Source organism: Malaclemys terrapin, chromosome 7 (assembly GCF_027887155.1).
Source record: "Malaclemys terrapin pileata isolate rMalTer1 chromosome 7, rMalTer1.hap1, whole genome shotgun sequence".
Classification (NCBI taxonomy): Eukaryota; Metazoa; Chordata; order Testudines; family Emydidae; genus Malaclemys; species Malaclemys terrapin.
Genome location: NC_071511.1, coordinates 122,386,263 through 122,413,849, shown reverse-complemented (window position 1 = coordinate 122,413,849; position 27,587 = coordinate 122,386,263). Strand labels below are relative to the sequence as shown.

The 27,587-nt window shown below is 44.6% G+C and overlaps 1 protein-coding gene across 4 annotated transcripts in view; it reads right to left on the bottom strand.

Moving 5' to 3' along the window:
• Positions 1-7,422: 7,422 nt before the first annotated feature.
• The window catches only part of CFAP43 (cilia and flagella associated protein 43), an 88,835-nt gene continuing 68,670 nt past the window's right edge, over positions 7,423-27,587 (bottom strand). For all 4 annotated transcript variants that reach the window (XM_054036291.1, XM_054036294.1, XM_054036292.1 and 1 more), the window contains 13 exons: positions 23,107-23,184; positions 21,774-21,899; positions 20,287-20,406; positions 20,098-20,205; positions 18,921-19,007; positions 18,075-18,163; positions 17,415-17,622; positions 16,483-16,595; positions 15,648-15,810; positions 13,622-13,786; positions 8,892-8,972; positions 8,635-8,788; positions 7,423-8,076 (listed from right to left, as the gene is read on the bottom strand). In XM_054036291.1, coding sequence (XP_053892266.1) covers positions 7,904-8,076; positions 8,635-8,788; positions 8,892-8,972; positions 13,622-13,786; positions 15,648-15,810; positions 16,483-16,595; positions 17,415-17,622; positions 18,075-18,163; positions 18,921-19,007; positions 20,098-20,205; positions 20,287-20,406; positions 21,774-21,899; positions 23,107-23,184 — 1,665 coding nt within the window. In that variant the 3' untranslated portion in view covers positions 7,423-7,903. The remainder of the gene's footprint in view (positions 8,077-8,634; positions 8,789-8,891; positions 8,973-13,621; positions 13,787-15,647; positions 15,811-16,482; positions 16,596-17,414; positions 17,623-18,074; positions 18,164-18,920; positions 19,008-20,097; positions 20,206-20,286; positions 20,407-21,773; positions 21,900-23,106; positions 23,185-27,587) is intronic.

The following is a 27,587-nucleotide window of genomic DNA, read 5'->3' as shown; positions in this document are numbered from 1 at the left end:
CAGTACTGTGTTTAATGTATTTAAATGGCTGCATTTAATTTACCTTTCTGCAATTCTTCTTCTTAAATCCCAAAGCCATTTTCCCCTTTTTACATCTTATGTTTTAGTTCTAATTTATGTGGTATTTTATTATGTTAATTAGAGATTGTGTGAGAGAAGTTGATTCCCTGTTGACTATCTCCTCCTTGACCATCCATTTATTTTAGCGGCTTCTTTCCTCACTGAATTTCTTATTTTTTACTTTGAAATATGCTTCATCTAATGCAGGCCTGCACAACTCGTAAAGCGGCGAGGGCCATATTACTCCAAAGAAAATAGCTGAGGGCTGAAATCCCCCAGCCATGCTGAAACACGCGCACCCCCCCCCAGCGCCACCAAGCCCCGCCAAACCCTATTCTCCCCCCCCCCCCCCCAGCGCCGCCCAGCCCCCGTGTAAGCAAGCAGGACTCACCCCGGCGGCGTCTTCTGTTGGTCTTCTTGGGAATTAGCTCATCCAGCAGTTGGAGCGACCTCTGCAGGCCGGTGTCCCACTGCCGCTGGCTCTGTGTCCCTCCTGGACCCCGGTGCCCTTTGATCTGGGGTGCTGCCCCCTGGCAATACCCCCACACTCTGGCTCTTGGACTTCTCTCTCTCGGGAATCCCCACCTCACCTCAGTATAAGGCTACTGCCAATCACCAGCTAGCCCCCGCGCCCTGGGGTAGACTGCAGTATATCAGCCACTCATCGCAGGCAAGGTTGGGTTTGGACCTGCTGCCTCCCTCTACAGCTGGGCTGCCCCTCTGCAGCCCTGGTACTGGTCTTAGGCCCTTAGCTAGGTCCGCAGCTTGGGGTTTTCCAGGCTGGAGTTCCCCAGCTCCTCTAGCCTTCCCCAGCCCTGCTCCACTCCCAGTACCCTGCTCAGCTCTCTAGCAGCCAGACCCTTCTCTCTCTACAAGCAGAGAGAGACTTCCTCTGGGCCTCTGGTTCACAGCCTTTTTATACAGGCCAGCTGGGGCCTGATTGGGGCATGGCCCAGCTGCAGCCGCTTCCCGAATCAGCCCAGCGTTTCCCCTGCCACAGCCCTCCCCCAGGGCTGTTTTAAGCCCTTCAGGGCAGGAGCGGGGTAACCACCCTGCTACACCCCCTGAAACACATCCCCCACCCCAGCGCCGCCCACACCGCGGAAACAAACTCTCCTTCCCCAGCGCCGCTCGCACCGCGGAAACAAACCCTCCTTCCCCAGCGCCGCCCCGCCGAAACAGCTGTGGGCCAAAAAGGAAGGGTTTTTTTGGGGGGGGGGGAGGGGGGAGAGGGTGTGATACTTTATTAAGAATTTTTCAATTAAAGCAAACAATTTTTTAAATTATTTTAATTTTTTTATGAATCATGGAAAAATGAAAACACCTGTTCCGTTGAAAGAAAACATTTATACTTTTCATAATTATCTTGCAAATTTAATGAGAGATATTACATCTCTTTTCGGCAACAAGTTTGTCGTATGCGGGGGTCATATTTGAAGTGGATATTTTCATAATGTCTTCCAAATGGTCGTCAGTCAGAGAAGAATGTTGCTTGTTTTTATTCATGTTCATGATGGAAAATGTTTGTTCACATATGTAAGTGCTTCCAAAAATGCTGAATGTTTTCAGTGCAACTTCAATAAGTTTCTTGTATTTTTCATCGTCCAGACTTTTGTAGAAGTCCCACAGGCTGCTTTCTCTGTGCTTATTTCGGTAAACTGCCGAACATTGAAGTTCAGTAATCTCCAACTGCAAATCTTGTGGCACTTCCTCTGGATCCACAGAAAAGGGATCTTCAATTAGCTTCAACTGGATGTCATCATCTTTAGACAAAGTAAGTCTTCTGTCAAATTCTTCAAACAAAAGATTGATGTGCTTTGCGTATTTTTCTCCTAACTCAGCATGTTTGTGCTGAGGGATACGCTGTGCACAAGTGGGAAAGTGACACATTTCACCTTTTGACAGCTGACTTCTGAAAAGTTTCAATTTCATTTTAAAAGCTTTCACTGCTGCACACATTTGAAATATAAGTTGATTTTTTCCCTGAAGTTGAATGTTGAGATCATTCAGGTGTGCTGTAATGTCACAAAAGAAAAAGAGATCTTGATTCCAGGACTCATTTTCAAGCTCCGGGAATTTTATTGGCCCATTTTCTAGGAATTTTGCTATCTCCTCTTTCAAAGCAACGAAACTCTGGAGCACTCTTCCTCGACTCAATCTACCATACAGAAGTGAGGTGGTTAAGTCACTGCACTCGGCGTCTTCCCCTTCAAGAAAGGCTCGAAATGTCCTAGGTTTTAGTCCTCTAGAACGGATGAGGTTTACAATGGAAACAACCACTGACATTACATGCTCAAATTTTAAGACTTCGCTACACAAAACCTCTGATGTATAATGCAGTGATGTTTGGTTATTTGTCTCCTGATAAATTCTTCAAGAAGAGTAACTGCTCCAACATTTTTTCCACACATAGCTGGAGCACCATCAGTACAAATGGCCACCAAGTTTGTGAAATATACTCCCAACTTATCATTCACTGGAGATTTCTTTTCCAGTTGTGCGACCCATCATGGAGCACATGCCAACAAGTTCTTCAGTAATTTCAAAGTTTTTATCAATACCTCTAATAAAAATAAGAAGTTGGGCGGTGTCTTTTAAATCAGTGCTTTCATCCATAGCTAGCGAGTAAAAGCAGAATTCACTGACTCTCTGCTTTAACTGATCACTTAGGTTAGTAGAAATGTCAGCTATTCTTCTCTGTACAGTCATGTGTGATAGACTGACATTCTCAAATATTCCCCTCTTTCCTGGACATAACTCAGATACAGCAATCAACCTACACTTTTTTAAAAACTCGCCTTCTGTGAAGCATTTCCCAGCAGCAGCAATTTCCTTAGAAATTTGAAAGCTTACTTTAGTAACTGTATCGGTCTCAGTGCTCACTTTCTTGAAAATTTGCTGTTTTCCACTAAGGTTTTTCACTAAACTGGCTGCTTTAATTATTTTTTTATTTGGGTTCAATGTGGCGAGATTGGGATGTTTAGTTTCAAAGTGCCGCCGAAGGTTGTATTCTTTCGGAATGGCTAATGTTTCGCGACACACAAGGCACAGTATTTTGTCTTTGGAAACAGTACATAAGTATTTATTTGTCCCTTCAGTGTTGAAAACTCTGTGCTCTGATTCTATTTTTCTCTTTTTCTTTTCACTCATGGTAGCCATTATGAAGCTCAAGATTTTGTTGAATAAATTCACACACAAGGGAAACGCTCAGTCACACACAAAGAGAAGAGATATCTCACGGCGCATGGCACGCTAGCAAGGCACTGACTGTGTGGAAGCCTGTAGGGGGGGAAAAGAAACGGCGCGCCTAGGGTAACCAGATCACAGCAGTAAAATAGGACCCACCCCCTCCCTGCTTGGCCCCACCATTACACCCCTCTTTGACCCTCAGGGGTCATTATATTACTGCACACAGCAGAACCAAAATTTAAAATACTGAAAATGGTATTTTCCTTCCAGCCACCGACTCGCCGCTCCCCTCCTCACCTCCCCCCAAGTATAAAACCTCGCCGCCACTACCTGCCCCCACACCCGCTTGGTTCGTCATCCCCCCCATGAAATAAGGGGAGGGGGAAAAGGGGGACAGTTTGAAGGGATTTTCTGGGGATGTGAACTAAGCCGGGGAGGGGGAAGGGGAGCAGTGTGAAGGGATTGGATGTGACTGTCCCACACACAAACACAGGGGCCACATGGAGCCCTGGGGGTGGGGGCAGTGTGATGGAGCTGGGGAGGGATAAGGTCCCTGGACCAGGGAAGGGGGCAGCAGTCAGGGCAGGGCAGGTGCAAAAAAAAAAAAAAAAACCACCCCACCCCACCCGGCTGGCTTTAGGAAGTGCGGGGCCCAATTCAAACATTTTTGGCAGGGCCCCAGCAGGGATGACTAGAAGAAAAAAGCAACAGAGGGTCCTGGGGCACCTTAGAGACTAACAGAAGTATTGGGAGCATAAGCTTTCGTGGGTAAGAACCCCACTTCTTCAGATGCAAGATGTCTTGCATCTGAAGAAGTGAGGAGAAGTGAGGTTCTTACCCACGAAAGCTTATGCTCCCAGTACTTCTGTTAGTCTCTAAGGTGCCCCAGGACCCTCTGTTGCTTTTTACAGATTCAGACTAACACGGCTACCCCTCTGATACTAGAAGAAAAAAAAAACATGTAAAAAAGCCTTTCCTTTCTTCTATGTATTATTTACTTTCCATAACTATATAAATAATAAAATTATATATTATGTACATTGCGTCATATATGCTGTTGATCGGTTATTAATGAGCTCCGTTTCACATGTGTGGGTCCCCGCCACTCCCTGGGGGTGTCCTAGGGTGACCAGATGTCCAGATTTTATAGGGACAGTCCCAATTTTTGGGTCTTTTTCTTATATAGGCTCCTATTACCCCCCACCCCTGTTCTGGTTTTTTACACTTGCTGTCTGGTCACCCTAGTGGTGTGCACATGTGTGGGTCCCAGCTGCTCCCTGCCCCCCTCATTGAAGCAGATGTGCAGGGTTCCTGCCCTGGGAACTGCAGGGCATCAGTGGACATGGGGCTGGCTGGAGGCAGGGCAGGGGCTGGCTGGAGGTAGGGCAAGGGGTGTGGGGCTGGCTGGAGACAGGGGGGTATGGGGTGGGCTGGCTGGCTTCAGGCAGGGCCGCAGGGGGGTGCGGCAGGGGTTGGCTGGGCTGGAGACAGGAGTGCGGGACTGGCTGGCTTCAGGCAGGGGTGTGTGGCAGGGGTTTGCTGGAGACAGCGCAGGAGGTGTGGGGCTGGAGCATATGTGGGACTGGCTGGCTGCGGGCAGGGCAGGGGGTGAAGTAGAGGCAGCTGGAGCCCCAGGCCCTTTAAATAGCCCCCTGGGGAAGTCGGGCCACCCCGGCATGCCGTACCGGGGCTTGGGCATGGGGCCTGATTCAGGGGACTCGGTTGAATCGGCCTAAAGCCGACACCCCCCCCCCACCCACACACTCTCTCTCTCTCTCTCTCTGTCTGCTCCCCTCCCCCCCCCCCCGGGCTTTTCCGGCTGCCCACAGACAGTTCAAACCCCACCTCATCACTACGGAGGCCGCCCTGGGAGCAACCAGCGCAGTAGCCACCCCACCCCCAACCGAAGAGGGGGTTTGGGGGGGGTCTCGGCCCAGTCCCCCCCAGCTGCGGCTCGAGCCCAGGCCGGGCGCCCCTCCCTTCGCTCGCTTACTGGCTCTGCCTCGTGCCCAGCGCTTCCCGCCTCAGCAGGCCCCGGAAGTGACGCACCCGCTGTACGCCTGGCGGGGGGAGCGGGAGATGGAGACACATGCACGCATGTGCGCGCTTCTGGCCATTCGGGCGGTTGGAGCGCAGGGGCCCCCGGCGTCCGGGCGGTTGGCGCGCAGCACGCGCATGCGGGGCTGTGGAGTTGCCCCCCACCAGGCAGGGGACAAAGCCAGCAGCCGCGCTTCTCACCGGCCGGGGCTGTGAGGTTGCTGCTCTTCCCCCCCACAACCCTGGCAGGGGGCGAACCTGGCAGCTGCGCTTCTGACTGGCCAGCCGGAGCGCTGCGCGCACGCACGGGACTGTGAGGTTGGCCTTCCCCTCCCTCTCCCCTTTTCCCTCCCCCGGCAGGGGGCGAACCCAGCAGCCGTGCTTCTCGCCGGCCGGCTGGTCAGAGCGCGGTGTGCACGCGCGGGGCTGTGAGGTTGGCCCCGTCCCCTCCCCGCGGCAGGGGGCAAACCTGGCAGCCGCGCTTCTCAGCGGCCAGAGCGCAGTACGTGCGGCCGGGGCTGTGAGGTCGGCTGTGAAGCCGGCAGCTCCCCCCGCCATTTGCTCGCGGGCCGCACAGTGAGCCCCCGCGGGCCGCATGTTGTGCAGGCTTGATCTAATGTAAATTTATAAGAACCCCAACTGCCCCACATGCCTCCAGAGTGCACCAATTCATTGTACATGTACAGATTCCTAATCTGGTGTAACTTTGTTTTATTGTACATGTGACAATTTATACTCCCTTCCTCAACTCTAAGACACTTCTGATGTACCTGTAGGGAAATCAGGAAAAATCTGAGTTTAGAAGTAGTATATTTTCATTTTGCTGTTCCAGATTACCACGCTCCTGTCTATCAGGTGGCACGAGACCCAAATTCTGCAGCAAAGCCCTCTTGGGTGGAAGGTAGAGGGTGAATTTTACTGCTAAGTAGGAATTTATATAAGAAGTGTTTATTATTAAATCATTTGATAATCTGTGTGGTTACTAAAATGAAGAAGGGGCTGATACAGTGGCTCGGGTAAGAAGATGGGGCATCCAGAAGGGAGTAGCTGCCCTCCTAGGGCTCTTCGGTTCTGCTAGATTGGAATTCAACCCTCCCTCCTGATGAGGACTTGGTACGAGGTAAGAAATCTGGGAAGAACCATGGAGGGGTAATTAGACTAATTATGAATCATAGTTAAAATGATAAAGCAATAAACAGAAGTCAAATCTAGAAGGAAGCAGTAACAGCAATCAAGAAGTTTTGATAACAACTGTAGTATTTGCTAAACAAAAGTATTAATGCTGTTAGTGATGTCACCTTGGAATGGAACTCCGACTTGAGGCATATTTCCTAGGAAAGATGAAAGAAGAAACAATTTAGAACAGGTGTGGGGGGAAACTGTAATGGCAGGAAATTCCTGTGCAGGTCCATCTTAGACCACATGGTAGAATTTATTAAAGGTTCCTCTTTTCTTTATCCGCTTCCCATCTCTTTGGGGAGAGAAGTGGTATGAGAAGAAATCTTATGCCAACACATCTGAAGTTGGACTCCACTAGCAGGGCATATAGTAGAAACTGTTTAAGAAGAGTCCGGTAGGGTAGTTCTAATAAGGCTTATTCAATCTAAGGACTGTTAGATTTTATTCCACTTCACTGTATTTTAAAAAAAATCTAAGAGCAGAAATAAGATGAAACTAATAATGGTTTAAAAATGAAAAGATGTTCAACTCTTTAGGATTCAAAATTATTAACAGTGGGTATAGACTTAAATTGTATCTTCCAGAATTTAAAACAGTTTTGAAAACCAGTGCATACTTCACTTATCAAGCCTTCCAAGTTCAGAATTGTGTATCATGTCAATTAGCACAATTGAAAAAAACACGTAAAAACAGTGCTGAGAGCATTTTCCTGTGATGTAAACTGACGTTGACCTGTGTGTGATGGCATCAACTAATGAGGTAAAATATGGGATCCTGAACTCAAGACTTGGGAGTTAAATGAAGCAGGAGCGTTGTGGGGTTTTTCTTTTAATTATAATATAATCAATGAGCAGGGGGTTGAACTAGATGACCTGAGTTCCCTTCCAACCCTGATATTCTATGATTGTAAGGTAAAGGGCACCTGATGCTGCCTGTCATCATGGTATCATGAAGCAATGATGATGAACTGTTTTATTTTAAATCAGTATATTTGTGGTTTCATTCAACACATATACTAGTAATTGATTTTTAACAAAACTATTTTTAGTTATACTAGTTGGCAATTTTGCCCCATATTTTTTTCCTAAGTAAATACAATTCAGCGTTTTCTGAATTGCTTCCATTCTTCGGCATCATAGGAACGTGCATTGCAGACCACAGAATACACAAGGTGACTGTGTTGTTCAAAATAGCTATTTCTATAGTAATAATCATGCGTCTGTCATTAAGCTATGAATCATAAATTGCAGTTTTACAACAGGCACACCAAAATTGGGTAGAAACTGTACAAAATAGCTTTCATACTCAGTCTAGTAAAATATTTTAGAATAGTAAATGAAGAAATCAATTCTTTTGTAGAGAGATGTATCTACGGTAAGCAAAGGAGATAAGCAACGATGAACTCGTATGCGTTTATGTTGGTGGAAGTACCCTTCTGCTAATATTCCATTTCAAAAAGGGCGGGAAATGTTCTCATTCTCAGCCTTTCAACTTCTGCCTGAAGAACTGAAATCTCTTGGGCCTGTTCTTTTGCAAGATCCACTAGCTGTCGTCGCTGCACAATATCCTGGTAATGCTCCTTTGCGGCTTTTTCAGAAACCATCTGTTTGTCTGTACAAAGCAAAATATCAGAAATAGTTCATATCAGAGAAAATATCTATTGTTGTAGGCCCTGCCCCAGGGTGTATCTTATTTCAGTGACAAGGCTAAACTTTCAAAAGAGCTCACACTTGGGGACAATTTTTGCTCTTGCAACGTATTACTACTTCTGTTTTGCTCAGGCACAAATGGTGAGAGGAGGAGGGATGAATTTATTTTTTAGGGAGGACAAAGGCATTGTACCAAAGTCTCTGCTGATGCAAATGGGAATAGTTTTATGACTTCAATGGAGTTTCACCAAGTTATATTAGCAACCATTAATTAACTTGAGTTACAACAGGAGCAAAAATCTCAAGTCTAGGCATATCCTTAGTGTCTGATGGATATTGAAAGTGCTCTCTTAGGCAGGGCAATACCATCTGTGTATATGTAACGTAACAAAAATCTGCTGCTGGCAGTGTTTTGTCCCTATAGTGCTGCTGATGGAAAGAAGAACTGACCAGCTTTGGAGATGTATTTTATGAATGGCTTTTACTTGTGACCTAAAGCATGCTACAGAAGGTGACTCACCAGCTGCTTCAAAGATATGCCGCCTTTCTGAAACAGACACAAGTATTTCTTGCAGCTCCTGGCTGAGTTTGTAGTTTGCTTGTTCCTTTAAACAGATGCGCTTCTCCAGATCTTTAAATACTTTCTGATAGTTCTTCACATTCTTCTTGTGCAGCTGTCCATTTCCAGTTGAATAAAGCAAATATGCGACTTTATTAAAGCTGCTTGTGCCTGCCCACCCCCAGGAACTCAATAGGTACAACACATTTAGGATTTACCTTATCCATCACACCAAGCGTCTGCTCCATTACTGAAACCTGTTGGGTGATGTGGCTGTCATAGTTTAGTATGCGTAGGAACTGCAGAATAAAAAGAGAAATCAGACTACTAGGTATCTGAGTGTTTTTCAACCATTTCAAGATCCTAGGTTGGCAGTCAAGCTCTATGAAACTTAGAAAAAACATTTGTTTTAATCTTGCGTAGCACAAAGCATTTCTATAAACCATAAAATGAACATTTCTTAGATGCTGCTTGAGAACATTCTATTCAAGCATTCATGTATTCATTTATTAGCATTATTAACTCTAATACACTCAGTATTTTAAGAGATTACAGATTTTGAGAGCTGCTTCTAACAACAGAGTAGAGATCTTAAAAGAAAGTCCAATGGTTTTGGTGATTAAGGCGCTGGAGGTTATGCTCTACATAGCAAAGGCACACTTTTACCATCCCTTCTCCCAGTGACAGAACCAGGCTGCCTAAGTCCATTTACATTGTATTAATGAGATGTGATATACTCCCCAAGCCATGTTCATGGGGGAGAATGCAAAATGTTTCTGCCTAATCTAGCTAGACAGAGACTGATGTCCCACAGAGCCCGTAAGCATGGTTCTAACAGATGGTACCTTTTGAGAAGGTATGCTTTTTCTTTATGAAGTGACTCCCTTATAGTTCTGAATTTTATTGTTACCTTACTTTCACAGTATTTTTTCTAGATAATTTATTAAAATATTTCTCTGGGAGACCCAATAGGTAGCATATTGTTTGCAAGGATCTTGTTGTCAGGTGGGAAACATAAAATAGTCTTAAATAACTCATGACCAATAGCAATCAGATGTTTGTAGATGACTTGTCCACTTCCTGGGTCAGGGAAGCCTTTTTGGGATCACCCAAACAAATAGTAACACACTGTTGGTGATTTTGCTGCAGGAACTTTCCAGCATCCAGTCACCTTTTGGTTGGAGTCTGCTATAGACCACCAGACCAGGGGGATGAGGTGGACGAGGCTTTCTTCTGGCAACTAGCAGAAGTTGCTAGATCGCAGGCCCTGGTTCTCATGGGAGACTTTAATCACCCTGATATCTGCTGGGAGAGCAATACAGCGGTGCACAGGCAATCCAGGAAATTTTTGGAAAGTGTAGGGGACAATTTCCTGGTGCAAGTGCTGGAGGAACCAACTAGGGGCAAAGCTTTTCTTGACCTGCTGCTCACAAACAGGGAAGAACTAGTAGGGGAAGCAAAAGTGGATGGGAACCTGGGAGGCAGTGACCATGAGATGGTCGAGTTCAGGATCCTGACACAAGGAAGAAAGGAGAGCAGCAGAATACGGACCCTGGACTTCAGAAAAGCAGACTTTGACTCCCTCAGGGAACAGATGGGCAGGATCACCTGGGAGAATAACATGAAGGGCAAAGGGGTCCAGGAGAGCTGGCTGTATTTTAAAGAATCCTTATTGAGGTTGCAGGAACAAACCATCCCGATGTGTAGAAAGAATAGTAAATATGGCAGGCGACCAGCTTGGCTAAACAGTGAAATCCTTGCTGATCTTAAACGCAAAAAAGAGGCTTATAAGGAGTGGAAGATTGGACAAATGACCAGGGAGGAGTATAAAAATATTGCTCAGGCGTGCAGGAGTGAAATCAGGAAGGCCAAATCACACTTGGAGTTGCAGTTAGCAAGAGATGTTAAGAGTAACAAGAAGGGTTTCTTCAGGTATGTTAGCAACAAGAAGAAAATCAAGGAAAGTGTGGGCCCCTTACTGAATGAGGGAGGCAACCTAGTGACCGAGGATGTGGAAAAAGCTAATGTACTCAATGCTTTTTTTGCCTCTGTCTTCACGCACAAGGTCAGCTCCCAGATTGCTGCACTGGGCAGTACAGCATGGGGAGAAGGTGACCAACCCTCTGTGGAGAAAGAAGTGGTTCGGGACTATTTAGAAAAACTGGACGTGCACAAGTCCATGGGGCCGGATGCGCTGCATCCGAGGGTGCTAAAGGAGTTGGCGGGTGAGATTGCAGAGCCATTAGCCATTATTTTTGAAAACTCATGGCGATCGGGGGAGGTCCCAGATGACTGGAAAAAGGCTAATGTAGTGCCCATCTTTAAAAAAGGGAAGAAGGAGGATCCGGGGAACTACAGGCCAGTCAGCCTCACCTCAGTCCCTGGAAAAATCATGGAGCAGGTCCTCAAGGAATCAATTATGAAACATTTAGAGGAGAGGAAAGTGATCAGGAACAGTCAGCATGGATTCACGAAGGGGAAGTCGTGCCTGACTAACCTAATTGCCTTCTATGATGAGATAACTGGCTCTGTGGATGAGGGGAAAGCAGTGGATGTGTTATTTCTTGACTTTAGCAAAGCTTTTGATACTGTCTCCCACAGTATTCTTGCCACCAAGTTAAAGAAGTATGGGCTGGATGAATGGACTGTAAGGTGGATAGAAAGCTGGCTAGATCGTCGGGCTCAACGGGTAGTGATCAATGGCTCCATGTCTAGTTGGCAGCCAGTTTCAAGCGGAGTGCCCCAAGGGTCGGTCCTGGGGCCGGTTTTGTTTAATATCTTTATTAATGATCTGGAAGATGGTGTGGACTGCACTCTCAGCAAGTTTGCAGATGACACGAAACTAGGAGGCGTGGTAGATACACTAGAGGGTAGGGATCGGATACAGAGGGACCTAGACAAATTAGAGGATTGGGCAGAAAAAAACCTGATGAGGTTCAACAAGGACAAGTGCAGAGTCCTGCACTTAGGACGGAAGAATCCCATGCACTGCTACAGACTAGGGACCGAATGGCTAGGTAGCAGTTCTGCTGAAAAGGACCTAGGGGTCACAGTGGACGAGAAGCTGGATATGAGTCAACAGTGTGCTCTTGTTGCCAAGAAGGCTAACGGCATTTTGGGCTGTATAAGTAGGGGCATTGCCAGCAGATCGAGGAACGTGATCGTTCCCCTTTATTCGACATTGGTGAGGCCTCATCTGGAATACTGTGTCCAGTTTTGGTCCCCACACTACAAGAAGGATGTGGAAAAATTGGAAAGAGTCCAGCGGAGGGCAACAAAAATGATTAGGGGTCTGGAGCACATGACTTATGAGGAGAGGCTGAGAGAACTGGGATTGTTTAGTCTCCAGAAGAGAAGAATGAGGGGGGATTTGATAGCAGCCTTCAACTACCTGAAGGGGGGTTCCAAAGAGGATGGAGCTCGGCTGTTCTCAGTGGTGGCAGATGACAGAACAAGGAGCAATGGTCTCAAGTTGCAGTGGGGGAGGTCCAGGTTGGATATCAGGAAAAACTATTTCACTAGGAGGGTGGTGAAACACTGGAATGCGTTACCTAGGGAGGTGGTGGAGTCTCCTTCCTTGGAGGTTTTTAAGGCCCGGCTTGACAAAGCCCTGGCTGGGATGATTTAGCTGGGAATTGGTCCTGCTTTGAGCAGGGGGTTGGACTAGATGACCTCTTGAGGTCCCTTCCAACTCTGATATTCTATGATTCTATGATACCTGTTGGTTCTTTTGTTGGCATCAGTCCTAAAAGTCCTCTTTTTGCACTTCTGAAATCAGAAAATTCAAAAGTGGCTGCCTTTTTTTTTTTTAAAAGCACACCAATAATGTGATTTTCTGTGAGATACCAAATGGAGGCACTTCAGAACTTTCATTTAAGATCAAGAATATGTTTTATTTAAAAATGAATTACGTAAGGCTGTAAAATCCTGATTCCTTGCTTTAAGTGCGAATATTGAGACGCGGAAGTTTAGAACCAATTCTGCCCTCAGCTACACCTAGGCTTGACAGAATTTTTTTTTTAAATAATTTTGACTATCAATATCTATTAGACAAGATGGTGTCCCTAGCCTCTGCGAGAAGCTGGGAATGAGCAACGGGGGATGGATCACTTGATGATTCCCTGTTCTGTTCATTCCCTCTGGGGCACCTGGCATTGGCCACTGTCAGAAGACAGGATACTGGGCTAGATGGACCTTTGGTCTGACCCAGTATGGCCGTTCTTATATTCTTAGGAAAGTAAGTGGGGGGTTAGGGTAGCACTGATAGCAGTGCTGCAAGAGGCTCCCTGCATGGCTGAGGGGCCCAAGACACCCAAGTGAAGGGGAGGCTGTGATCCCGGTCCAGCAGAGCAGAGACCCCCAGCCAGGTCCAGGGGACAGTCCTGCATACTCCACTTAGGGTGACCAGACAGCAAGCGTGAAAAATCTGCACAGGGACTGGGAGGTAATAGGAGCCTATATAAGAAAAAGACCCCAAAATCGGGACTGTCCCTATAAAATCGGGACATCTGGTCACCCTAACTCCACTGCTGAGTAATTGAGTGGGCCTGTGACAGCACAGCTGCAGAGGGCTCCCTGCATGGCCACGGGGTCAGTGACCGCAGAACCCTGTGGGAGCGAGGTCCAGGGGAGTCTGCACTTGCCGACTGTTATTGATGGATTTTTTTGAGGGCGGGGGTTCTCTTTCTGAGTGTCAGGTGAAAGTGACATTTTCCACTGACTAATGATTTTAATCGTATCTTCCCAAGCCTAGTTACACCTGTACAACTCCAAAGACTTCAGAGTTACACAAATGTCAAAGCAAAATTTAGTCCTTAAGGTTAAATTGCTGTTCTAGCTTGGGCTAGGTTTCCCTGTAGATGTAGGACAATTGAAGAATACAAATAATGCTACAAACATGGACAGCAGCTTTTCTCCAGATAAAAATCTCAATTTCAGAGTTACTTACTAGCTGGCGATCTCTTGAAACATGCAGATTTTGAATATCCCGAGCCCTCTGGTTTAGATCTTCCATCAGCATCTTCATTTTCTTATGTTCCCATTCCAGCTGAAATATCCCTTTAGAGAAGTCTTTACTTTCCACCATGCTAGCAATTTTCTTTTCTCCTTGAGCCTGAAAAAGAGATTAATTTTAGCATAATTTATGGATTATGGAATAATTCTTTGCTGTAACAGGATGGACAGGACTCCCAATTTCTAATTTCAGTAATTTTAATGTGCCACACTGCAATTCTTTTCAGAGGCTGGTGTCCAGACAGACTTCATGTCAAAAAAGCTAACAATGTTAGGAACCATCAGGAAAGGGATAGATAAGACAGAAAATATCATAATGCTACTATATAAATCCCTGGTATGCCCACACCTTGAATACTACATGCAGTTCTCGTTGCTCCATCTCAAAAACATACTAGAATTAGAAAAGGGACAGAGAAGGGGAACAACGACTAAGGGTATAGAACAGCTTTGTATGAGGAGAGATTAAAAAGTCTGGCACTTTTCAGCTTGGAAAAGAGATGAATAAGGGGGGATACAATCGAGGTTTGTAATATCATGAATGGTGTGGACGAAATGAATAAGGAAGTGATATTTGTCCATCATATACTACAAGAACTGAGATTCCCCAATGAAATTAATAGGCAGCAGGTTTAAAACAAAAAAAAGGAAGTACTTCTTCACACAATGCACAGTCAACCTGTGGAACTCATTGCCAGGGGATGTTGTGGAGGCCAAAACTCATAACTGGGTTAAAAAAAGAATTAGATAAGTTCCTGGAGGACAGGTCCATCAATGGCTATTAGCCAAGATGGTCAGGGATGCAACCCTATACTCTGGGTGTCCCTAGCCTCCGAGTGCCAGAAGCTGGGAGTTGATGATGGGACGGATCACTTGATGATTGCCTTGTTCTGCTCATTCCCTCTGAAGCATGTGGCTTTGGCCAGAAGTCAGAAGAGAGGATACTGGGCTAGATGGACCATTGGTCTGACCCAGTATGGCCATTCTTATGTTCTTTTTTTGGCACTTGTTGTCTTTTGGTGACACTTTAAATTAACGATACTGCTTAAGCCTTGTATCCCAGATGAGGGTGAAACAAACTGCAGTCAATACCTGTCTGTTCTCCCACCTTATATAAGTGCTACGGCCCAGGTTTTTAAAGGTATTTAGGCATTGCTGAGCACAGCCTTGCAATACACCTAACTAATTTAGGAACCTGTCAGTCTCAAAGGTGATTTGGGCACCTAAATCCCATCAACTGTCAATGGATTTTTAGCTCCTAAGTGCCTAAATCCTTTTTGGAAATGACATTGAGGCTCCTAAATCAGGTAGACATTGCAACGGTAAGCATAGCAATGCTTAAATACCTTTAAAAACGTGGGCCTAAGCATCTTCCCTCTACAATATTTGAACTTCTCCCAGTGTCAGGTATTTTGCAGTTACCACTGAAGGTTGTATGCGGTAGAAATTAAAAACAAGTTTTTATGCAGCTGGGATGGCAAGAAAATAACCTTTACGGTGAGTATGAAAAATGAAATGTGCCATGTATGATCCCACAATTTCACCTTTATATTAAAGGAGAATCACTGAATTTTTGGAAGTTTCACTGTAACCCAATATTCAGTTACCTGACATGACTGCACAACTGGGGAATGTAGGAGTGGTATATAGGATATTAATTCTCTACATACAACATGTACAGAATGGACATAGTGCTTAAAGATGCTGCCTTTCCACTGATCAGGATGTCATTGATCAGTGCTCAGGATAGTAGCCTTTATATTAGAGATGTTACAGAACTCATCATAGCTTCAAGGACCTTCCAAAACGAAGATGACAACTGAGGCCATTGGTATATGGTAGTGCATTAAAAGAGATTAAATCATGTATTACAGCCATGTCAAACTAGATAAAAGCTGCTGTCTCCAAAGGAAAATCCATTCATTTAAAGCCCTTAATTTCCTCCCGAAAATGTAAATTACCCGGATTGTGCAATTCAGTTCTTCAATAACACTCTTGTGAAGGAGAATAGCGTCAGTATAATCTGGTATTAGTTCAGCAGCACTCTCCAATTCCACCTGTCCTTGTTTAAGCAGAAATTGGACAGTCAAATCCAGTTGAAACCTCATCTTCTCCTCTCGTAGCCTAAAATTGCAGAGAAGCAATAGCAGTTTTTAGTGATTGATAAAATGCTTGTATTTTACATCTCTATGATCAGAGGGTAACAGAAAGATTAGGAAATCATCTGAAAACCAAAAAGGGTCACTCCAATTTTCATAATTCTTTGTGTTTGCTCATGACCAAATGCATGTTTCAGCAAGGGTTTTCTCCCTCACACCCTGTTTTCTCTTATTTGCTCCTACAGTGAGTGCTTCTTTCCATACAAACTGTGTTTTGTCTTCCCTGCCAGGTCAAGCAGAATTTAAAAGGGAGAAAGCCCCTACTGAACAAACAAAAACTTTATCAATAATTGTAAAGGAATCACAGAAACCTCCCCCACCCTAGTCAAGTACATTTCTTTTTGTATAAACTATCTTCTTGGAGTTTGTTCCCAAATAACACTCCCATCTAAAAGGTGGTGAGAACCAGATGGTGTGGTAGTAGCTGATAGAATAAGAAAAATACGGCGTTACGCGTCTGAAACTCTCATTGAAGTCAACGCTCTTTCAGAATTGGGCTCTACGTCTCTTAGATGAGTTTTAGAGAAAAGTGTGATACAGTACAGAACTGTACACTTCTCACTAGCCTTTTAATTCTGTGTCAGCAGAGTGCTAAAGTGTAGAGGAATGTGAATGTAAGAATAATAAGCAAAATTACTTATTGAGTTCATTTAAAATTTTTTCAATGTCCATCCTTATCTTCTCATCATCATCCATCCTTTTCTGGAGAAAGGCCTGCATCTCCGCTAGCGTCAGGGCTTTCCGTTTCACCTAAGCAAACAACATCACAACGACTTGAACACACTGAACTTTGCAAATGTAGAAGAAAACCTTTAATGGTAGACAGACTTTTGCTCATTCTTCACAAGAACAGATTTTTAAGAGCTGGATGAGGGAGCAAGCTACCTTCCTGACTCCCATTAAAGTCCATGCAAGTCCACAGTTTTAGTCCTTACCTGCTCTTTGAAAGTTTACCCTTTACTGATGCATATTTTGTTCCTTTAAAAGGAAGGTCTCATTTCCTTCTCACTTCAGCAAAGCAAAGTGGATCTTAGCTACATCTTTGGATATTTAAGGTTTACATCTTGGTGACATTAACCTCAATTAATAGTGTAACAGGGCTTTCTATCAACATGTTATTAGGATTTGCTCTTGATGCTCTAGGAAGGAAGAAGCGTTCATCAGGGTAGACAAATGCAGCAGATGTACATGTAAGTTACAGATGCAGAATGGTATAAAATGCCTTGATGATTTGCTTTTGTTTTGGTGGGGATGGGGAAGAAGAATGAGAAGGGATCCTTTGAGACAGCTCCTACTTCCCACTTACTTTCTTTAGAGGAGAGCAGGATGTAGCTTCCTCGGAAGCCATTCATACTGCTCTGTATCTGCTGGAAGAGGGAGCTTTGCTAAAGAGTGATGACTACTACACTCTGGAAGTGAGCTAGGGACTCACAGATCACCTACACCGTGCTGCCACTTGCTTAGTCCTCAGAACTTGATGCACTGGGTTAAGATCCCAAAGCATCAAAGAGTATATTCCAAACAGTAAATCAACAGCAAAATAAACCTGATGGAAATCACTTGACGTACCAGCTGTTCGCCTTCCACTTTTGTTTGTCTAGCCAAACAGAAACGTTCCCAGACAGGCAGATCTAATCCCTCAGGCATGTTTTCAGGGTCATCCATTTCATCTATGGCTTTCATTAAATGGGCAAGTGCCTCTTTGTAAGCTCTGGCTGAGCCTGGCCGATCTCCATAAGGGTTAGCAGTGTCAAGGTGCATCTTGATCTTCTGGGCTCTGGTGTCATCAACCATGGCATACATAGTAAAATAAATATTTTATCTTTCTTCTTCCTCGCTACATAGAATAAGGTCTTGTAGCACTAAAAACACTTCACATCACTCTCTTAATCTCTTGCAGCATGCAACCAGGAAATAATATTTAAAACACATAAAAAGACATGTTTTGGGTGGTTATTTATTAATTATTATAATCATATTTTAAATAGCATATGTAATGTGGGTAGAGGAGAAGATTGTCTGTCAGTCATCCATATGATAGCTGATCATCAATAATGGTTAATGACCATCGTCATTACAGAGGTGCAGTTTTAAAAACAGTTTAGCAGTCAATGGCCTACTGCTAACTAAAATACTTCACAGAGCTTAGAAAATAGAATCTCCCCTCCCATCATAAAAGTAAAAAATAATAACATGTAGAAAATGGTTTGAGTCAAAGGGGAATTTTACCTTGGTCGGCGTTTGTAAAGTTTGAAAAGATGATCAATGTGATGCACTGGGACATCAGAAAATTCCTTTTTAAAGCCACGTTCCAGAATCTAGCAGGAAAAAAACACAGCAAAACATCCCCATGCACTATCCTAGAATTATAGACTAATGATGAGGCATGCTACAAGGTGGTAGGTGGAATCGGGCTATTTCATAGATTGCCTCTCTCAGAGATGACAATTTACCATGTCTGCTGTGCTTTTTAAAACACAGAGAAGGGTCTACAAAAAGTGAGACTAGCTGGTTAAGCGTAGATAGTGGTCTTGGCATTTTGCAAGAGACACAGTCCTTGCCCAAGAAACTTACTAAGGTCTGGTCTATACTACCCGCCTGAATCGGCGGGTAGAAATCGACCTCTCGGGGATCGATTTATCGCGTCCCGTCGGGACGCGACAATCGATCCCCGAATCGGCGCTCTAACTCCACCAGCGGAGGTGGTAGTAAGCGCCGCCGACAAAAAGCGGCAGAAGTCGATTTTGCCGCCGTCCTCACAACGGAGTAAGTCGGCTGCAATACGTCGAATTCAGCTACGCTATTCACGTAGCTGAATTTGCGTATCTTAAATCGACTCCCCGCTGTAGTGTAGATGTACCCTAAGGCCTGATCCTGATCTAGCGAAGAACTTAAGCATCTGAGTATTCCCATTGACTTCAGTGTTTCATCAATCCGTATGGAACTACTCACGTGCTTAAGTGTTCTACTGAACTGGGGCCTAAATACTATATATTCTGGAGGAGGTGTAGCACTGAACCTCATTTTATTTTTTCTGCAATTGCATCTGCTTGAACATATGACCAGGACTCTTACTTTGTCTTCAGCTGCTAAGTTGTCATAGGTCTCTCTGTAAGCATCAACTTGTGCTCGTACAACCTGGACCTCCTCTGCAGTACTGAGCTGTAACAAAACCAGATGGATTTCAGTAATGGAACTGAAAGTAAACACAGCTGTTGGAATGCTATTCAAACATATTACACATGCCGAAAAGACGTCTTTTCTCAGCTTAAAATACAACAATTGGGTTAAATTCACCTCTGGTGTAACATGCTCCTAAGCAGACACTGCAGACAACACTCAATATGTCATGTGCCTGTCTGATCTCTAAACTGGATTCCTGTGAGGCTTTCTATATGGGGCTACCTATAAAGACCACAAAGAAGGGTCAGCAGGTGCAAAATTTAGCTACCCAACTGCTTAATGAGGTTGGTCATCAGAAGCACATGATTCAAGTGCTCTATAGACGGCAATGGCTTACTATGCAATTCAGGGTGCAATGTAATGTGCTGACAGTGGTCCCTAGCTACCTGAGAGTCTGCCTCTCTCCCTGAATAGCATGACAGGTGAGATCAACTAGTGCAAGAGGTCCCTAGGTTTGCACGTCTGTAGAACTGGTCCAACAACAGATTAATAGGTGAGCATCCAGGACAAAGCAGTCAGAATTTTCATTCTAGAACATTTGTAGTCCTGAATATACTTGTATATAAGTGCAGAAACCTGTTTGTTTTGAACTCCAGTCACTATGTTGGCTTATGCATGGCTCGTCAGTGGTGGGCAAACCCCGACAACTTCAGTTTCAGGAAATTAATTCAAATTTCTCCAAATTTACCACTTTCTTCTTTAAGAAAGACGGCAACATTAGATATCCTTTTGTGCAAGGTTCTTGTAGCAAAGGCATTATCAGTGCTACCAGACAAATTATAGACTGCCACAGGATACTAAAATTGTGTATTTGACAGATAGTGGCATGCTTTCCTCAGGGTATGGAAATTTACACATGTAATTCCAGACAAGCTGGGAGAAGTGTATACCCAAGAAGATGTGTCTTTATTATAGGAGTCTTCTGCCACCCTTATAAAAAAAAATAGATCAAGGGCTGTGTAAATCATGGGGGAAATTATTTGTAGCAGCTTGGGCAACATTTTTATTTGTAAAGAGCAGGTTCCATATGAAAATGGTTGGAGTCTTACAGTCCAAGTACTGGACTCACCTTCTCCTTCCGCTTCTTGTCAAGGAAGTGATTCAGTCCAGCTTCTCTTGTGCTCAGCTCTTCATCCAACAGCAAAGAGTAAAGGAGGTTGTTTATTTTGAGTTCCTCCTGTGGGAAGATTGTAAGGAGAAAGATCAACATTCTTGCGGCTTGGAGATGGAGATAAGAAATCCAAGATCTCTGCCTTACCTGGTATATGACCATCTCTGATTTAACTTTCCGCTCAAAGAGCTTGCTTACGGTGTCATCAAAATTTTGTGTTGTTTCCTGAATGGAGGTTTGAAGTTTCTTCAATTCAGTTTCTAGTGTCTGGGGGGGAAAGGGAAGGAGGAGTATTAAAGCTAAAAGAACGTGCATGCTTTCAAATGTGTGAGGGGTGGAGAGATGCCCAGCTAGTGAGCACTTGGGTAGGGACCGTCTTTGTGTTCTATGTTTTTACAGTGCCACTCTGGTCCGTGACTGGTGCTCCTAGGTTCTACCACAATACAAATAAATAAAGTAAATAAATAAATAATATAATATAGTGATGACATATCTAGAAAACAGACAATAAAAACTGACAATGGCTCATTTATGTACATCATTAGACCATTCCCTTTCAGAAGCCATGAATGCCAGCTTGACTATCTTCTGTTCAGGTGGAAATCCAAAGTTTACAAAAAAACAAATTTTAGTCATGCTGGTCTGACAATATAGGGACCGTCTTGTGAGGTGCCGAGTTCCTTCTACTCCTGCTGAAGTTAGTGGGAGCTGAGAATCAGACCCAAACCTAGTCATTTAAATCAAAACTTTAAAGTGTGTGGCTATAGGTTTTTTATTTCATTGTTTAAAAAGAGATTCTGTAAAATACCTTTGACCATTGACTTACAATGAAACCGAGGAGCCTAAAAATGGGACTCAGGAGCCTATATCACTTAGGCACTTGAAAATATAACCCAAAGATTAGTTTTTATTCCAGGTAGCACTACTGAGCTGAGAAAGCTGTTTTAGAATTAGCTAGGTTCTATTTTAAACCATCAAATTCAGCTAAATCCTGGGGAGTCATTACATTATTGATAGTATTACAGACAGAAGGAGCCCAGATTTGTTTAAACCAGACATGATGGGTATTGGAGTGTGCAGCGCTTCATAGGATCAAGCCCTTTATTTCCACCACCACATACAAGTTGTATTTGAGTAAAAAGTATCAGAGACAATGTTATAAGATAGTAGAAAAAGAAAGGCTCTTTCAGCCAAAAGGACCCAACAAATGACACATTTGGAATGAGGGTGTGGCAAAGCTGACTGTTCTGCTGCCCAAATTCCTCTTTGAAGAATAAAAATTGTGAAATTCTGTGCATCTGATATCCACATGCCCTGCAGCTCTGTTAATGGAATTCCAAACATCTTTCTGGAAATATTTGTACATTTGTGATGGAAAGCAATAAAGCAGTTTAATCAGACTTGGAATGTGCTAGTTATCACAGGTAAACCTCGTCTTTTCTGCTTTAAGTTGGGGCTTCTACAATGCCACAGGTAACTCTGTTAATTTTCAACACTTATTGGCATTTTTATTAAAATAAATCTGGGTTTTTCTCCCTTAAGAAACCAAGAGGTCATATCAATAAATCCCTAGAAAAATAAGAAACTGTGTTTAAGGACCTTGAACAAAATCACCCCGTCTCATTTTATTTTACCTTTCTGTATTTTTCCCTTTCTTCATTCAGCTCCTTAACTTTTTTCTCATATTCCTTGAATACTTTCTTTTCTTCTTCATTCCAAAGGGCATCAGGTTTAGAAACAAAAGGAGGTGGGGGAATCTCCTGAAGATATCAAAACAGCCATACAATTCATGAGCAACATCAATTCTCCATTAAAGATCACCTAGGAAAAGAACCTACAGCACCAGTAATAAACCTCCCAAAGTTTATTCTGAGCTTCATCTTAGTAGCAGCTGGAAGAACTACTCAACCCTTAGGCCCAAAGATTGTATATCTCTGCTTCTCTGATTTGGCCCTATTTTATGTTCCTTGACTTCCTGGAGTAACACCAGTGTTGAACCTGCAGCATCTGCATGGGACGGAGCACTAACTACACCTCCTAGCAGCACCAATGGTTATGGTGTGAGTAACATGGCCATTTTTGCTTCCATTCTCTCTCAAAAAATCATCAGATACAATAAAATACAAGTGAAATTTTACGGCAAGCTCAGTACTACTATTATTGCTAAAAGATCAATTTTTCCATTACAAATCCCTTAATTAACTCCTAAGCCAAGATGAACTTTCATTTCCTGAAAACACATCAGCTTTGGACAGAGTACTTGGGCCTCTTTTACCTTTTCACTCTAGAGCACCATTTTACTTTGCCAGCAGATGTTTTCTCCCTCTATCATTGCATCAGGCTTCCTTTGCTGTAGAAGGTAGAGCGAAGCAGCCTCTCCTAAGATCAAGGCCAAAACCCGTTTAGGAAATAGCCATTAAAGAAGTAATACCAAGTCAGGTATCTATACTTGCTACTCACTCTACAGCACTAGCACGTCACCTCTGAAGCAAATGAAGCCGACACACTAAATTCCTATGGTCACTGCTTAACCTGGGTCTCCTAGAATCATCTGATTTGAAAGGGAACTATAGTGGATTGATCTTCCCATCCGTTCTCCTGTACAGTGGAAGGACTGATTCAATGTCCCTAAATCATCCCTGTCAGCAAGGTGTAGTCTTGCCTGAAATAGCTCCAATTATAAGAGTTCCACAACCTCTTGGGTTATCTTGTTCCATTGCTTAACTCCTTTAGAAATATTTGCACTGCTAGTAAAAATTCACATTTATACAAAAAGATCAAAGGTTTCCCTTTCAACACTATTCTTATGACAAAACATTTTCTCAGGAGTGGTGCTTAAGGCAAATTTTCACCATTTCTCTCCTTTTAAAATACTTGGAATTCCAGTTAGAATTCAAAAATGGTGAATTTTATTCAGTTCTAATCACAACAACTGTTACTTTAAATCAAATGAGAGAAACAACTCACTATCTTCAAGATGTCTTCCTTTTTGACTTCTAGGACCCCACCCATCATGTCATAAAGGGCACGTTGTCTTGCACTGTTCTGGAAAAGATAAAATGAAATGAAAATGCTACAGAACAGGGTACTTGGATGGCATAAACCTTTCACCTCTACGGTGCCAATGAGAATCTGTGATATGTCGCCAGTGAATGAAATGCTGACCTATGTGAAATACATTAGCAATCTCAGTCTGATTTTTTGGTGGACAGATGCCCATTTATCAAGCAACTATCACTACAATGGGCACCCTAGTTTTCTCAGAAGGGATGTTCTTCTTAGATTGTTTGCTCATTTCCATTCCATGTCAGGCGTGCACAGTCGCTGGAGATTTTTTTCCTCAGTGGCATCCAACAGATCCTGGTGAAGGCATCCCTCCTGGCGCTTGGCCCAGTGGACAGTGGGCTATGCAGGTTCAATGGCCTTTTTGGAATCCATGGGGTTTTCCCCTCAGTACCGGGTCTGCTTTTCAGATGCTCATACTCAGTGGTGTCTGAGAGAAGGGCTCCTCTGTCATACTGACCAGCACCCGACCCAGACTTCGGTACCGAGCCCAGTACCAATATTCAGGACTTGGACTACATGATGTGGTCAGTGCAGAAGAAGAGGGGGAAGGCCCCCACCAGTGCAGGCCTCTTTCTCCCCAAATGAAGCAGTTGGGGTTGAGCGGCTTGACGCCTCAGGGCATCTTCAGAGCTCACCAAGAGCTATTGTAAAGGGTGGCTCTGAACCTAGGGCTGGAAGTGGAGGTGCTTAAAGAATCCTTCCAGAGCCTGAGACATCTTGGCCGCAGTGGCCCTACCCCTCAACAAGACTGTTATGGGTCCAGTCAGAAACCAATGGCAGACCCCACCCTCTCTGCCCCACACTTCAAAAAGAGCAGAGAAAAAGTACTTTGTTTCTGCCAAAGGGTATGGGTACCTATATTCCCTTCCCCTTCATGGATCTCTTGTGGTTGTAGCAGCCAACGACAGAGACAGGCAAGGTGCAGCCCCCAAGGCGAAGGACTCAAAGAAGCTGGACCTGTTTGGTAGAAAGATTTATCCTACTGGGGGGTTACAACTCTGCATTTCCAACCTGCAGACATTGCTAGGAAGGTACAACTATAATGTCTGGGACTCCCTGTCAAAATTCAAGGATTCACTGCCCCAGACAGGACTTCTGCGGTCTTGTGGAGGAAGAGAGGGCTTATAGCCAGCCCTCCCGTCCAGGTGGCCCTAAACACAGCTGACATGGCTGGCAGAACTATGGCATCGGCGGTAGTCATGCGAAGGTGCTCATGGCTCTAATCCTTGGATCTACCACCGGACATTCAGCTGTCCATTCAGGACCTCCCGTTTGAGGTAACTTCCCTGCTCTCTGAACAGACAGACACAAAGCTCCACGGCCTGAAGGACTCTAGGGCCACCCTCAAGATTTTGTGCCTTTGTGCTCCAACACCTTTGAGGAAGCACTTCAGACCTCAGCAACCAGTCAGCTTCTCGTCTCCGCCACCACGTCAGGACCCTGTTTAAGAAATGAAGCAGAGATTATAAACACAGGCAACCGCCCCCATCCGCTTCAGCCTCTCTACTGGGCCCTCACAGATATCCGGGAGACTCCAAGCACAATTTCTGAAGGGGTGCCCGAGGGCGTTATGTCACTTCACATACCAGATCCTGCCTCCCCTTTGTTTTCACACTGACTCTCCTACTTCAAACCGGCATGGTCCCTCATTATCTTGGACCATTGGGTGCTGAGTATAGTGGAGGAAGGTTACACCCTTCAGTTTTCTTCCACCCTCCCACCATCCCTGTCCCTCTTCAGGGACCCTCCTCATGAGCAACTTCTAGTCCAGGAGGTGCAAGCCCTCTTAGGGGTCATGGAGGAGGTGCCTCAGAACTTGAGAGGGAAAGGGTTTTCTCCCATTATTTTCTAATCCTGAAGGCCAAAGTGGGTCTCTGACCCATCCTAGACCTGCATTGCTTCAACAATTATCTAAAGAAACTGAAGTTCCGCATGGTCTCCCTGGTCTCCATTATTCCCTCCCTGGATCCAGGGGACTGGTACTCTTCCCTCGACATGAAAGATGCCTATTTCCACATCTTCATTTTTCAGGGCCACAGAAGGTTCCTCAGGTTCATTGTGAATCTGACCCACTATTAATTCATTGTCCTCCACTTCGGCCTGTCAGCAGCCCCTCAGGTTTTCACAAAATGCATGGCAGTGGTGGAGGCTTCCTCAGAGGTGAGGGGTACGTATCTGCCCTTTCTTCGATGACTGGCTGATCAAGTGCTGGTCCAAGGCCTACGTGAGAGCCAGCATCTGCCTGATCCAAGCTACCTTTTGAGCCCTGGGGCTATTGATAAATGAGCAGAAGTCACCTCTTGTTCCCGTCCAGAGGATAGAGTTTATTGGTGCAGTGCTCGATTCCACCTGGGGCAGACCCTTCCTCCCAGAGGCTCGCTTCCAGACAATGTCATCTCTGATATAGCAGGTCAAGACCCAACCTGAAACGGCAGCTCATTTCTGCCTCAAGCTTTTAGGTCACATGGCCACATGCACATACATGGTGCAGCATGCGAGACCACACCTCAGACCCCTTCTAGCTTGGCTGTCCTCGATATACTCGCTGATCCATCACCATTTGGACTTGGTACTTACAGTTCCTGCCCCAGTCCTCGCCTCCCTCGACTGGTGAAGGGATCCCTGGTCGGTAGGCTTGGGCATTCCCTTCATCAGTCTCCAAAACTGAGTATCCCGAATCTCGAATGCATCCAAACTAGGTTGAGGGGCTCACCTTGAGCACCTCAGGACTCAAGGTCTGTGGTCCCAGGAGGAGCTCTCCTGGCACATAAATGTCAGAGAACTCAGAGTGGTCTGCCTAGCACGCCAGGTGTTTTTATCCCAGATTGCAGGCACGATTGTGCAAGTTCTTATGGACAACACGGCAGCCATGTTTTACAACACCAGGCAGGGAGGTGCACGCTCTTCCCCACTCTGTTAAGAGGTTATTCGCTTGTGAGAATTCTGTGTGAAGCACTCAATCCAGCTTGAAGCGTCTCACCTTCTGGGAGCCCAGAACAATCTGGAAAATCACCTCAGCAGATCTTTCTCCTCTCACCACGAGTGGTTCCTTTGCCCTGATATAGCCAGGATCATCTTCCATTCGTGAGGGACTCCCCTCATAGACATGTTCACAATCAAGCAAAACAGAAAGAGACAACAGTTTTGCTCTCTGTCTGGGTGCAGCCCAGGCTCACTCACAGATGCCTTCCTGCCTCCTTGGACAAAGCATCTGTTCTGTGCATTTCCTCCCATTCCTCTCATGCATAAAGTCTTACTCAAAGTCAAGTGGGACAGAGCAAAGGTTACTCTCATAGCCCCAGCGTGGCCACACCAGCCCTGGTTCAGCACATGATTGGACATGTCAGTAGTGACCCCATTGCCATGCCCTCCCCTCCCAGACCTGATCTCACAAGATCACAGCCGATTGCTCCACCCGAACCTCAAGGCCCTCCACCTGACCATGTGGAAGCTCCATGGTTGAGCTGGCTGGTCGGAGCATGTCCACCAGGTATTGCTAGGTAGTAGGAAACCATCTACTAGAACAGGAGTCGGCAACTTTTCAGAAGTGGTGTGCCGAGTCTTCATTATACACTCTAATTTAAGGCTTTGCATGCCGGTAATACATTTTAATGCTTTTTAGAAGGTCTCTCTATAAGTCTATAATACATAACCAAACTACTGTTATATGTAAACTAAACAAGGTTTTCAAAATGTTTCAGAAGCTTTATTTAAAATTAAATTAAAATGCAGATCTTATCAGTTTAGTGTGATCCTTGTCCTTGCTTCTCCTTGCTGAGTTTTCCAAAGTCTGGCACGTATTTGGATACTTTAAGCTGCACACAGGCTTCTGAGTGATCAGTTGTTAACTGGGTCCGAGAGGGACAGAGGACAGATTTCATGTGTGAAAATACCTGTTCACACAGGTATGTGGATCCAAATGCTGAAAGCATTGCAAATGCAATTTTCTTCAAACAGTTACATTTCACTGGCAGGGACGTCCAGCAGGTAAGAATAGAGGCCCCATGATCTCTCTTGGTAGCTTCAAGTGCGCTCCGCAGATCCACGAACTTTGATGTCCACAATTCTGAGCTTTTTAGCTGAATAAGTTGCATTTCAAAATCTTCAACACCCATCCACTGAAATACAGACAAATCCAAGTCGCTTTCATTTAACTTTTCAGGTTTAATTAGAAAAGAAAGCACTGGGCCAAATCTCTGGAAATCTTGAAATCTGTCAGAAAATTCTGATTCCAGTTCTTGCATGTACTTTCCAATCTCATTGACACTGACAGTGCAACGTGTCGATAGCTCTTTTATGTGTTGGAAGTAGCGGAAAGTAGAAGTTTGAATATCCCTGGAAAAAACTGCTAGTTTCACAACAAATGCTTTCCAGGCTTCATA